This window comes from Cnephaeus nilssonii (genome assembly GCF_951640355.1).
Source record: "Cnephaeus nilssonii genome assembly, chromosome: 7".
Classification (NCBI taxonomy): Eukaryota; Metazoa; Chordata; class Mammalia; order Chiroptera; family Vespertilionidae; genus Cnephaeus; species Cnephaeus nilssonii.
The window spans coordinates 22074485-22089703 of NC_137078.1; the positions used below are offsets into that span (position 1 = coordinate 22074485).

At 37.2% G+C, this 15219-nt stretch overlaps 1 protein-coding gene across 1 annotated transcript in view; it reads right to left on the reverse strand.

The window, feature by feature from the left end:
- The window catches only part of RANBP9 (RAN binding protein 9), a 100276-nt gene that overhangs the window by 2209 nt on the left and 82848 nt on the right, over nt 1-15219 (reverse strand). The window contains exons 10-13 of the mRNA XM_079776259.1: nt 14786-14930; nt 11159-11280; nt 9206-9357; nt 2507-2618 (exon numbers count right to left, since the gene is read on the reverse strand). Coding sequence (XP_079632385.1) covers nt 2507-2618; nt 9206-9357; nt 11159-11280; nt 14786-14930 — 531 coding nt within the window. The remainder of the gene's footprint in view (nt 1-2506; nt 2619-9205; nt 9358-11158; nt 11281-14785; nt 14931-15219) is intronic.

Below are 15219 nucleotides of genomic sequence, written 5' to 3' on the forward strand. Positions count from 1 at the left end.
TGGCCAAGTGAGGCACCTGGTTATAAGCATTCAAAAAAATGTTTTAGTCCGGCCACCAGTATGGCTCATAGCTGATCATTTACCTATGAACCAGGAAGTCATGGTTTGATTCCTGGTCAAGACACATGCCCAGGTTGCAGTCCCCAGTGAGGGGCGTGCAGGAGGCAGCCAACAGATGATTCTCTCTCATCATTGATGTTTCTATCTCTATCTCCCTCTCCCCTTTCTCTTAAATCAACAAAAACATTAAAAAAAATTTTTTTTGGATACAAAATTTGCAAGAATTACATACAATTAATATAACTTCAAGCACTAGTTTATAGATTACACTAGAGACTCGGTGCATGAAATTCATGCACTCTGGGGGGGGGGGTCCCCTCAGCCCAGTCTGCGCCCTCTCACAGTCCAAGAGCCCTTGGGGGATGTCCTACTGACAGCTTAGGCCCACTTCCCATGGTTGGACATCCTTAGCGCTGCTGCAGAGGCAGGAGAGGCTCCCACCACTGCTGCTGGGCTCACCAGCCATGCCCGGCTTCTGGCGGAGCGACGCTCCCCCTATGGGAGCACACTGACCACCAAGGGGCAGCTCCTGTATTGAGCGTCTGCCCCCAGTGGTCAGTGCACGTCATAGTGGCCTGTCGTTCTGCCATTTGGTCTACTTGCATATTAGCCTTTTATTATATAGGACTAGTAGCCCGTTTGCACGAAGATTCGTGCAATAGACCTTCATTCACCTGGCTGCCTGCACCAGTTTTCTGCCGGCACTGGGGACCCAGGCCTTGGCTGTGGCCACCGCCTTCTGCCTTTTTCAGGGTCGGGGCTTGGCCCCGGGCAGTGGCCTTGGGCTCAGCCACACCCAACATCCCTGCTAAGGATCGCAGGAGCCGAACCCCAGTGGTTTCCTGCGATCGATGCAGGCTCCCCGCTGGTGCCCAAGGCCGGGAAAGCCTCGGGCGGCTTTCCCGGCCTTGGGCTCCACCACACCCCAACGTCCCTGCAACGGTTTCCTGGTGGGCGTGGTTGGTGGGCATGGCTCGGTTGGTGGGCGTGGCTTGGGCGTAGCGAAGGTGCGGTCAATTTGCATATTTGTCTATTATAAGGTAAGATAATTTAGTATTTATAGATATGCAGACACCTCCGCTACAGTTTAATAATCTTATTAAATTTAAGCACTATTTGTGGGCAAACCTACATAATATGTAGTACAATATATAAGAATACATAATATATTGGATAATGGTCCCAAGTAATTTACTATTTTAAAATTTAATCCCCTTGAAGAACACAAGATATAGAAAACTTTTAAGAAAACTGGTTACTTTTCAAATTTTTCCAGGTTTGAGTGGTACCTAAATGCAAAGCAATGATAGGGCTTCATGATTACTGATAATGTAACTTAAAAAAAATACAAGTATAGCAAACCATAGTATAGCAAACCATAATTTGCCCTACAATCCCAGCACTGCTACTAAGCTATTTTTTTTTTTTTACTAGCAGAGCTACACGAATTTCATGACCAAAGAAATTACAACACAATTTAACAATGCAAAGAAAACTCACATCATTTACTATATACAAATTCTAAATTTAAGAAAAACTACAACACAAAGATATTACTCTTATTCTAAAACTTTAGTATGAGACCTTAACACAATGAGTTAAAAATGAATTTTATAAGGAAAAAAAAAAAAGAACAGATTAAGGCTCAAATATGAATACTTTTATTTGCTTGCTTTATATTCTGGCCATATGAGGGGAATTAGAGAGTCAGGTGAAAAATCACTCTTATCTGAACTACCTTTGAAAAGTATTGCCCAGAAATTAAAACTTAGCTTTACATAATTAACTCTATAGAATTTAAATATAAATGCACAAAATGTACAGTTACATAATTCATAGAAAAAGAGTATGTGTTCAACATATGAACACTATAATCATAATCTGTGGTGAGCTGGCTCATAGGAATGGCAATCCACCAGGGAAACAGCAAATTCCAATTTTTCACTTAATGCTCACCCCTGGCTAAGCTTAAATTGCTGTTCTCTTCCTCACACACTTTTTATTTGGGAAGGGCATGTAGTTGAATATGCTTAACTTTAATGCAACTATAATCTGACACAGGGTTAGTAGTGACAGGGCGTTTCCAAGTCACCTGGAAGCCCCTTTGTGCCTGTATCTGAAGCATGGTGGGAGCTGGAAAATGGGTGGCTCAGGCCAGAAATATTTACGTACACAAAAATTTCTAATTTCCAAACTTCCCAATTACCATTGATATGAATTTGACATAAAAAGGATGCACCCCAATGTACTGTTTTTATTCCATTTGAATCCATTTAATCTGGAACTAAAATAATGGAGGAAGGTTACTATATTCTAAGGTAATCTTAATTTTAAAATGTAGAGAACCTTTCCCTTATGATTTTACTAAAATATAAAATGCCAACACAAATACCACCTCAAATATTCAAAGTATCTAGTTGGAGTTGTGCTTTTTAGCTTCACTTACCTAATATTGCACTGTTAAGAGCCGAGCATACAGGTTCTCTCTGAATTGGGTCAAGCTGATTTCCAACAGGGCTGTTCCAAGGATCTGAATAAGCTAGTAAACTGAATGCATCCTGTTAAAAACAGCAATTTGGTTTTTAGTTCAAATAGTTCAACTACTATGCTCACCACGGTTACAAATTGAGACACTGGTAAAATACAGCTTTCAGGCACTATACTACTGTGACATTTAAACCCATTTACTAGATTATGAAGCAAAGCCTGATTTTTCATTTTTTTCATTCTTTTTGTGAACACATTCTCATTATCTTCCCCCGATCTCTACAATACATACAGAGCAGGAACAAATACTACAAATTTAAAGAACGGATTCCTGTGAAATGGGCTAATACTGGTTAAGTTAAAGAGGAAGACAAGCATTCAGATACTTTACAATTTATTACGACTGATATGAATTTGACATAAAAAGGATAGGGTCCACCTATATCCAACCATCCTCAAGTCACCCCTCCTCCTAAAGTAGCTGACACATCATAGTCTTTTCAAATGACGTTTTTAATGGGAGGCACATACACAGTGGTTTCAGACATTGGCATCAATCACCAGCCTGCATCATTAGTGTAGCCTTTAGCAATTAACGACCTAAGTGTGTTTCATCATTTGTGTAATGGGGATTATAAGAGGTCATACTTCACAATGAGCTAAATGAAATTAGCAATGTCGGTTCATTCTAATCTTTCGATAAATTATGTATTATTATTTTGCCAAAGGGAATACCCTAATCTGGAGTAATATTATAATAGAGGTACAGATATAGTTAGATACAGGGCACCTTCCCAATTCAGAACACATACATGGAGAGGTGCTGAGGAAACTGTAAATCAGTGAATTCAGTAACAACTTTCAAAATGCTGACTCTGGAAGTGTGGATGACAGATTCCTAAAGATGATTATCTCCTAGGTTCAGACAGCTCCAGCATTCCTCTCGGTATCTTATTAGTGTTCTGGGATAGCAGAGGTAGGGGAAAGGCTTCCTGGACAACTGTATTCTTACCCTTTCTTATCCAAACTGGCCTACATATTGTGGAAATAGGGGAATAATTGTCCATAAAGCAAAGCTGTGCCATCAGTCTGCGGCTACCAGACAGGGAATACATGTGTCTCTAAACAAACATGTGGGTCCCCACTGTCGTTATTGCTAAGTATTTCACATCAGACTTCTCACCCCGATTATTATGAAAGTTCTCTGAAGATAAAAAAAATTATTTTACTATTTTGAATCCCCTGCAGTTACTGATATAGGGAAGAAGCGTCACACACCTGGTGATCACAAGACCTGCTTTTTAAAGTTTAAAGGTATTTTATGCATCCCACAAAGCTACTTAGGTTGTATTTCCTGAATGCCCCCAATCCTAATTTATTGATGGAAAGAATATTAATATTCTATATCCGATAAAGCTAACTCTAATCAATCACTTTACTTCTAAAGACTGAGCTTTGCTCAAGCCTTAATTTACCCCACAACTATCTAATGAGGTACCATCCCCAAAGTACGGATAAATTTTAAAAGATATACTAAAGAACTGTCCAGGAAGTAATTCGTACATAAAAATTTTAAGCACAAAACTATCCTCTTGGGTCTATATATGTGGACATGCTACCAAAAAAGGTAAAATGTTCCAAATCTCAAATCAGGACCATTTTTCTGTTTTCACTTTCTAGTATTTAAAACAAAAACACAATGATAATGATGGTAGTAACTTATGCACTAACTTTGTATGAGGCAATGTTTTAAGCACTAATTTGGATCATCTTATCTAATCCTCACAAAAACCTTATGAGGTGGATACTATAATGTCCATCATACAGGGATGCAAATTGAGGCAGTAAGAAGTTAAGATCACACAGCTAGTACTGTACTTCTTTTAGTAAGAGAAGTCCCTTTTAATTTTCAATATAAATTTTAAGAGGAAAAATGTCCAAAATTCTCCCCTATTGTTTTCAGTACAATTAAAACAAATATTTATTGGACACAGCAGACAGACAACTGAGGACACACGGATCACCAGGACCTTGTCACTGTTTCAAGGATTCACATAGTTTTGTGGAAAAAACACATAAATAAATAACACAGCATATTGCTTATTAACGTACAGTGTATTGTGTCACATGATGCAATCACAGAAATAGGCTCAAGCTACATGGACACAGGCTGAGCGAAAGGAGAAAAAGGCATGGTTGGAACCATGGGTAAGGGGTTAAATCCTTAAATGCCTCTAAAAACACTAAAAAGCTTGAATTTTTTGGCCAATAAGGCAATGGAGTTTTAAATACAGGAGTGGTATAGATTAGACTTGATTACAGAAGAATCACACAGCAACACTATGAAACACAGTTTAGAAGTAGAGTGAAGCTGTAACCAAGAAAACTAACAAAACCTTAAAAAATAAAAAGGTTAACAGCATCAAGTTCCCAATAGTAAATACCTAGCACCATATCTTCCTTTACAAAGGGAATGAAATCAACAAAGCAACTTCTAAGTTTAAAACCCTGTTATAAAACTTTATTGGTGATGGTAACCAAAGACATTATGAGTTACTTTTTATTTTAAAAATATTACATCAGTATGAATAATTTCTGAGGGAAATGTGACTTCATTTAGGTAGGATTCTGAAACTACTAATATTTGCCTTAAAATCTATAGCAGTTTATAAAGAGTGAGTCTAAATGGCTCTACTGCTTCAGTTACTGGAGTAAAAGCCCTTCTGGCTGGGCTGCTCATGCACATTCGACTCTCCACACTGCCTATAGCAGTGCCTGGCCACACTGCGTAAGTTCAATCAACAGCTGCTGACCAAAGTTAGGCAGTTCCCAGGGAGCCTCTGGCAGACTTAGGCAGGTATGAACAAAAAGACAACAGGGAAAGAGGAAAGGAAGACGGACAAAACTAGAAAACAGGTCAAGGGAAACGACTACTGCAGGGACTCCCTGCCATTTCACCACAGGTGGGCTACTCGAATGGACTGCAATGTGCCAGTTACTCCACAACTGAGGGGAAGCAAACATTGTACACGTGCACCTTATCATAAAGCATTTTAGGTAATCTTACCTTTGACTTTACCCAAACCATTCTATATATATATGATTCAGAAGTTTATACAAAACCAGAAAAAAAAAATAACCCCCTACATCACATGTGATCTGAAATGAAGAATAAAAAGAAGTAAATTCTAAATATTTTCAACTACAGCAAAAACATTTACTCTTCAAGTTGCTTCAAGTCCTCCAGCCTTGTTCTTTAGGTACTTAAATGTAAGGTTACTTACTCTTTCCTATCTAGGTCAAAAAAAAGTTAGGGGCATGGGAGGAAAGCAGCTCAGAATATAAAGGAAGTCTCTTAAAGCAGTTGGCATTTGCTTAGAAGTCAAGAGATGCAAAATCAAAGCCATCTACATTCTTTAGATGAAGATGAATTACACTTTCACATAATATATAATCAAGGAATATTTTTGAGAATAGGCCATGTAATGCCATTTTCTGAGCTTCATGCAAATTGGAATCAAGGACAGTAAGCTGACTGAGTGAAATCTTAAATTTTCAAAGATTGTGTGCAGAAATCACACATTCCTTCATCATGCTCAATTAGCATAAAGTTTTAGCAAGAAAACAGTGACCTGCTCTAAAAAAAGTCTATGAATTCTTAGAATTATCTCATATTCCCAAATATCCACTCAAACAACAGTTCTTAAAGTATAGTCCAGGGACACGTGGGTCCAAGGCCCTCTCAGAAGGTTTTGTGAAGTCAAAACTATTTTCATAGTAACACTGACATACTACTTTCATTTTTCTCATTCTCTCAAAACTACATAGTGGAGGTAAGTATGAGAATCCAGCTCATCTTGATTAAAATTAACATTAAAAAGACTTGTGAAAATGTAAAGCAATGCCATGCTTCTCATTTTTTCCCCATTTGGGGGAAAAGTTTTTTTTTCCACAAAAATATTTAATTAATGGATTTACTGTTATTTCTAATGAATTGTTTTTAGTTTTAGTTCTAATTTCTAGTATAGTAAAATCAATAAACTCTTTGAGAATCTTTAATAGTTTCTTAAGGTGTCTAGACACCAGAAAGGTTGAGAACCTCGGTATCTAGCAAAATAATTTCCTAAATGGATGACTTCAGCTATCTTAAACTTAAAGGCCAAGAAATAAGTTTCTTCTTGCCACTCGATATGAGAAAAGGTTCTACGAAGTTGATAGTGATGAAAATACCCAATCTTGAAAAATCAGTTATACTTCTCAATGAATTCAATCTCAATTGAATAAACATTCATTGAATACCTAGGTTTTATATGCATAAGATATATTTAAAAGGGGAGGAGTTAAGGAAAGACCTAGCCCAGTGGTCGGCAAACGGCGGCTCTGTTGACTGATGAGTTTGCCGACCACTGCCTTAGAGAAAAACACTTAGAAAACATTTTAATAATGTACTAATGTCTTTAAACTTCTGGGTAAGGGTAATGCCTTACGCAGTGGTCGGCAAACTCATTAGTCAACAGAGCGGCAAACCGCGGCTCACGAGCCGCAGTTTGCCAACCACTGACCTAGCCTGACTTCAAAGAACTCATAAACTTATAGGGCAAATGTGGACAGCTATTTTCCTAACAGTATATGAATGTCTGATTTGACTTTTTAAACAAAAAATAGCTGCCCATGTGGCTCAGTGGTTGAGAGTTGACCTATGAATTAGGAGGTCATGGTTTGGTTCCTAGTCAAGGCACCTGCTCGGGATGCAGCTCAATCCCCAGTGGGAGGCATGAAGGAGGCAGCCAATCAGTGATTCTCTCTCATCATTGATGTTTCTATTTCTCTCTCCCTTCCTCTCTGAAATCAATACAAATTATTTATTTTAAAAAGGATGTTTAAAAATAAAAACAGCTTAAATCACATAACCTACCAATTATCTTTTAAACTTTTTTTTAAAGAGCTGATGATCACTATTAGAATAGCAGTTTGCTATCCAGTAGATGAAGTACTAAGTATAGTGACTACACCTCTCTTCACACCTCAGATACCGAAAATACAAGAGTGCATACCTTTAACTGGAGATGTATATAGGTGTCTCCTTAACCCATCCTAGATCAAGCAGATATGTAGGTGCATGATTTTTGCTGACTTTATGCTATATTCAGTGCTACTAGGTGTTGCTACTGGTGCACTCTCAGTTTCAGTCAGGAGCCTTGCCCTTTGCTACTACGTACATTACACCCAAGCAGCACAACATGAATCTCTCCTTTGTTTTTTGAACTTTCAAAACATTCAGGAGAAAATGTTTATAACTTACCACCTCTGAGCCCAACCTGATACCACTGTAATAACCTGGTTATTAATAACTGGAAAGAAACAAAGAGAAGGCTAGATAATGTAGGCATGCCATTTGTACAGCTTTGCCAGGAAGCTGTAGCTTAACACTCTCCAGGTCTGAGTGATGTGGGAAGGTACTTGTCTGTCAATCACACCGGGGAACAAGCCATAGGTCAGAATAGGCATGGCCACTGCAAGTGTGGGAAGATTTGGTATTCATTAAACTGCTAAACAAAGGAATTCCTGCCTTTGTTTGGCTCTGTTGGCCCTCCTGCTCTATTGGGACTCTTGTTGCAGGGGGCATGCTCCCCTGCATTCTCCCACATGGCCCACACAATGGACTAATGGATTACAATCAGCCTGATGCACTGCTGCACTCAACTCCACCATGGAACAGAAACTTTGGACACTGGTTTTGCTTCTAGCTCTGCTGAACCTCCAGCTGCATATTTTCCGAGACTGGTTTAAGGGAAATGGGACTTTGCAAACCAAAGGATACAATAACACACAAATAAACCTTTCAATATATCTCATTCTCCCGTGCGTCTTAGAAAATTATTTTTCTCAAGATACGAGAACGCCACTCCCACTAGCAACGGAGAAATTCCACCCTATAACAAACCTAACGCAGGATAAAAAAAAAATACAATGGCTAGGTTAATATTTCATAGACTTACAGAGCTCGTAGGACTTTTTTGAGTATGAAAAAGCTTTTAAAGGAATAACATCTCCACAGCTAATTACAATCCCGACTTAAGGTAGGAGAAAACTCCCAACTTCAATGATACACAAAATTGTGCCTAACTTACTAAATTGTTTAAGTTGTATCCATCTTACTAGCTATCATAAATGTCAATCTAAAAAAGACCTGAAAATGTATTAACTAGATGACCCAAATCCTTCACCAATCATCATCAAAATGAAAACCATGTATTAGACTTTCAATTTGCTGCAACTCTGAGCAATGTTTACTAAAATAAAAATACCTCAAATTTACAGTTTTATCAGCATACTCACATTTTCCCTAACTTGCCAGTTTTATAGCTGAGAAAACACTAAGAAAAGTAAGTTGACAAAGTGCACACAATGCTGACAGGTTGCACAAGTGGGGATTGAATCCATACTTTTTACTTGAACTCCAGTGCTATTTCCAGTAGAGCAGAACTGCCCAAACACATAGAACACTTTCACTCTCAAATAGGAAGCCAGGGAGGAGTTCATGTGCAACAAGAATTATTTTGCTAGATACCGAGGTTCTAGCTCTGTTCAGTGTGTTACAAAACTACAATTTAGTTCCTTTGATGCATTTATATTTTACAGGGGAAAACAAATGTACCTTCAGCATTTTTTTATTTGCTGTGTTCTTGCCACATTCTCTCCTCAGCTGTTCACTCATTGCTTGTAGCTCTCTTCCAAAGTGAATCATTCTTTCTATGGCGGCTTGACTTCCTCCACACAACTGGCGTCTTAACTGACTCGAATCAACTTCTGTAACCAAAACAAGTATTTTACTACCTTAGTGAATGAAGTGCAATGGAGAAATGAACATAAATTGTTTATAACATTTTATATGTTTAATTTAGTAACTATTACCTAATGTTTTTCTCTAAATATGCAGATTAATTTAATATGAAACTTTGCAGCTAAAAGGTACGTTTTATCTAGGTCTCAAGAGTCTAGGATCCAATATCTAGCATGCAGTTGAAAGTCAGGTGACAACCTTTCTCAGTGTTAGGATGTACCTATATGTCAAGGGAAATTTTATAAAAAGTTAAGCACAAGTCTCTAAAACTACAATAAGCAACATTAAGAAAAAAAGAAAAAGTTAGTAACTGCCTGTCAGGCTACTTTAACTGCCATAGAATAGAGACAGAATTAAATGATTCCTGGATGCTAAGAGAGGCAAAAAAATTCCAATAAAAACACAAAAGATACCATATTTTACTAATAAAAAAGGGTTAGTTATGCTAAGAATACTACTTTTAGAAAATAATTTTATGGTATATATTTTGGTTGACAATAATCAATGATTAATAATGTAACCATTTAAATTACTAATACATGTGATCACAAATGATTATGATGATAACATGTAATAAGCACTTTGTTCTATTAGCTTTTCACAGATTAGCTCATTTAACTGTCACAATGATCTATGAGGCAGTTATTATAATTCCCATTTTACAGATGAAGAAACCGAGGCACAGAGCTCTTAAGTAATTTGTCCAAGGTTACACAGCTAGTAAGTGGCAGTTGCAGAATTTGAATCCAGGTAATTTGGCTGTATAACTCCTGCTCTTAATCACTATGCTCAAATTACTCCGAATTTTAAGGTTGCTGATTATCTGATAAAATAAAACTAGGCTGCCTTTTTAATCATACTCCTTGCTTGAAGAAAGGATTTATACAGAATACATAATTCCCAACAACAAGGTAGTTGTATAAATAATAAAATAATAACTACATTTATAAAGTAGTTTCTTATATATACCCATAACAATTTGAAAAAATACCGTTTAACCTCAAAATACTGAGAAGTCTAATGTTGGCCATGGAATTCTGACAAAGAAGAATTTATAAGCTTTAGTAATGTTCACTTTCCAGTTGATGGGAAAGTTTGCTGATGATTTAACTTTACAATACAATTTACTACACAAGTGGTCAAGAAAGTAAAATTAAGCATGACATTTAATTTAGGGGGAAGAGGAGGTGGAGTCACACTTAAGTACCTACTAAGTGCCAGGCACTAAACTATGAATAGTCACATATATTCACATTAAATAAATTTAAGAAATTCTGTTTGATTAGAATTTATAAAAGCATCTCTACCCATTTGGCCTTTACTGGCTATAGTAAAATAAGTATAAAACCTTTCTATATTTCCAACCTTAAATATCCTCTAAAGCAGCGGTCGCCAACCTTTCAGACCTCACGCACTGCCAGTGATCCAGGGACCACTGGTTGGCGACCACTGCTCTAAAGGATATTTAACACTAAGTTGGTACCACTGCACTAATGACAGCGCTAAAGTTGAGCCCAAACAGACAGTTCAGCGAAGAAAACTCTGTAGCATTTAACTTCAGAAAGTACTATAAAGTAACTCTGCTCTGTCTAGCAACCCACTCTCACAAGAAAGTTTAAGAGAAGTAATGTGTATTGTCAAATCCAATGGCACATACATCTATCTTTAAATTTGATTTATGCTCATCAGCTGTAAATCAGTACGAGTAAAAACATAACCTTGTAGTCATCATTTTTTATTAAAAATGTAAGAAATATCACTGCAGACCCATTTCGGTGTCACAATCTTCCATTTCGTGGTCATGTTTAGAGCTACCATTTAGGAAACCATTGGATGAAGTTTCTCCAACTCCATTGGAGTAGTGATCTGTTTCCATGTCTACATCATTACTGAAAACGAAAAAACAAACCTAATTTTAGAAATCGCATACTTGCAGTTTAGTTTAAAATAAATTACTACTCAACTTCAAAGTAGGTATTTAGTTAAGTCTTGAATATATTCAAAGCCAAATATATAGCTGACTTTTAACAAAGTTGTACTCCTGGAGATAGGGGAAATAAAATACACGTACTAAAAGTATTGCCAAATCTTAATTTTAAAAATGTTGATTTGGATATTTAGGGTGTTTTCAATTTTCACTCATTTTATATTTACTGAATGAATAACTATGTGCCAATAACTACATTTGGACATACTATAGTAGTCAATGTAGGACCTTCAGATTCATCCGCACAGTAAGCAACAATAAATACCTAATCTTTAAGAATCGCCTATGAAGATCTAGGTAACGATTACACAGCCCAAAAGGCAACACTTGATGAAAATTTAGGAAATATTTAAATAAAAATGACCTTTTCTATTAAAAAAAAAAAGCAAGGGATATTCATTTCTTAGAAAAACCAACAACATTGAATGCAGATGAACAAAAGGCACTCTACGCATAATGCCACCAGAGATGGTTAACACCTTGCGTGACTTGTGTGTGTGGTTTAAGTACCATGTGTGTGGTATGCACACTTCTATCAGTATAACCTATTTGGTGAAAAGACAGAGATCTAGAAAGAAGGTGGCCATTGCCTTAGGACTCTTTCATGAGTCAGAAAAGCTGTGTATTATATTGGTGACCTTTGAGAATTGTTTAAAAAAATTAACATTAAAAATAATGTTTAGTAGAAATCCTTAAGGGCATAGCTTTTGGTGATCTTAAAAATATACTAAACCATTTTTTAAAAAAACAATTCAATATACTATTTGAGAGGAATTCTTTCATTCAATACACATTCAAGAGCCTCTGAGCCATGTTCTCCATGTTCCATGTTAGGTGCTAAGGATATAATGAAACTGCCTCTGCCCTGTAGGAACAAACTACCTGTTAAAAGCTAATAAAGTTGTTCTATTGCAGAGGACTATTACTATGATAAAAGTTAATTGCAAGGAGTGACACAACATGTGGTGGGGATATAAATCAAGGCAAAAATCCTGGAAGAAGTAACGTGAACTTGAGTTTTAACTAGAACAGACATTAGCATGGAGAGGAGACTTTCAAATAGAGGGAAGTATAATGGAAAAAGCACAAGTATGGAAGTCACAAATCCTGGGAAGTAGTCTGAGTTCTGCAACTTACTAGCTACTAATTATTGACCTTAAAAAAAAAAAGCCCACGCATTTACTTTTTTGGTATTCAGCTCTACATCTGTAAAATGGTTTTCATAGTTAATACCATTTTTGCCTACTACACAATACTGTTGCAAGGAAAATCATTATCAACTATAAAATAACTGTTACTGTTGAACAGTTTAAGGGGATTTAAAAGCTTACTTTCTTATACTGAACACAAGGGAGAATGCTGTGTCATCAACCCCTTATGTTATGTTTCCTTCCCTGAACTCAGGTAGTAATAGGTCCCTTTAGCAACTTCCTGCCATGAGGATAGTATTTAAGAGAAAAACTCACCAACTGATTGCAATCCTGATTGCAAAAAAATGGCAGAACTCTATCAATGATAAGTACTAAAATTACCTTTTAAAATTCCCATACATAATTTTTACTACTAAATATTCTAATTTTATGTTTTTAGTATGTCATCTCTACTGTCAAAGAATACCCAGACCTCCTCAGCAAAAGGTAGTTATTTTTTCTACTGTTCTCATATGACTTCTGTGGACCTCCATTAAAACCTGTACCACACACCATTACTTCAGTAAATTTTGGTCACTTGTGAAGGATAACCTGGAGATTCTGATAAATTGCCAAATTTGCAAATACAGATTTTTACATATATTCCTTTTTCTGGAGTCATATTTCCATTAAGACTCCTTGCTAAAAATTAGGTTCTCTCTCCTTTGATAAAATCTGCACTGATGAACAATTCCCCCAAAATGCAGTGTGACCAATCAATTCATGTTATAAGACCAAACCAGCATCAAATTGTAAAATCTATCCATTATTTTTTTGTTATTGTTTAAATTGATTTTAGAACAAGAGGAAGGGAAAGGGGGCGGGGGGTGGGGGGAGAGAAACATCCATCAGTTGCCTCCTGTACGCACTCCAAATGGGGATTGAACCCACAACCTGGACATGTGACCAGATCAGGAATCAAACCAGCAACCTTTCAGTGCACAGGATAATGCTCAACAAACTGAGACACACCGGCCAAGGTCATTATAATTATTTTTAAAATGTTATGAGTTCTAAACCAAATTGAGATTCAAATGCTATATGATTTGGGCAGGCTGAATTCATAAGATTTTGCTTTCACACACTAGTATTGAATTCAGGTAATTACATTTCAGGAACTTTTAAAAGATTTCATGAACATTAAACCTGAGTATGTCATAATATAGTGATACTAGAGGCCTGGTGCACGGCATTCATGCACTGGAGGAAGAAGAGCGGGGACAACACACACCTCAGCCCGGCCTACGCCCTTTCACAGTCTAGGAGCCCTCGGGGGATGTCCGACTGCAGCTTAGGCCTGCTCCCCGCCAGGAGCGCAGTAACCAGGGGGGGCGGGGGGAGCTCCTGCGTTGAGCCTCTGCCCCCTGGTGGTCAGTGCACATAATAGTGAGCAGTCGTTCTGCCGTTCAGTTGATTTGCATATTACCCTTTTATTATATAGGATAGTCTTCTTTTCTCTCAAAGCTCTTCCTGCCTAGCAAAATGGCTAATATCCAATAGGTCCTCAATACTACCCTCATGCTCTATGTTCTAAATCAGTGGTCGCCAACCTTTCGGACCTCACGGACCACCAGTTGGCAACCGCTGCGCCAAAGGTTTCCTTAAACCAGCAGTTGCCAACGTTTTGGACCTCACGGACCACCAGTGGTCTGCAGACCATCAGTTGGAGACCACTGTTCTAAATAACTTAACCACATCTGCTATAATCAAGCAACGTAAAGAAAGGCTATCAAATAAGAGTGTTTTTTTTTTAAATTAGTTAATTGAAAGTCAGTAAACATTCCACATACATTTACAGCAAAAAAATATACACAGAGAGGAAAAATAGTTGTAAACGTATCATATGTTAATACTAGAGGTTAAATGCAATACTTTGACTTAACGTGGAAACATAACAAATAGCATGTGTGTGATCACCTGTATAGGTCTGTGACGGCAGGAAGAGTAGACTGCAGAGCCCTACATTTGTCCTTATAACCTCACTATAAGGGCAAAGGAATGGAGAGAAATAAGAAGGAACAAAGGAAGGAGCCTATGTGCATACTGAGAGACGGAAAAGCTTTGGGAAACTTATTCCCTTAACCTTTTATTCTCTGGGGGCTTGGGAACTCCTAGACCTCCATTATTAGCCATATAACTCAAATTTTCCAAATCATTAAACATGATAACCTGAATTAGGCTGCTTATAGTAACGTAAAAGCTAGAGAAATCACTTACCTGGTGAAGTTATTAACTTGCTGTGATCTTGACATGTTTATACTGTTCAGTTCTGGTACATTCAAATTAGTTGACTGGTGTTTACTATGGCAATATGATTGATGTGCTTTATTTGATATTACACCATTACTACAATTTTCAAAACCTAGAAAAAAAGAAGAAAAAGATAGGTCTTGAAAATAGAAACAAACGTTTATTATTAGGTTGTAAATAATATACCCATATTCTGACTTTTGTATTTAAAATATAGGACTATTTAAATAGTAAACAAACAGTTAACTTCTTTGCAAAGATATATGTACACTTAATTGTGAGCTATAATTATCATCTCTTCTAACATTTATTGAAGGCTTCATTATGGATCAGTCCCCCATGAGGGCAGTGTTATCATCACCCCCATTTTATTGAGGCTAAGAATTTGTCCAAGTCTGAAG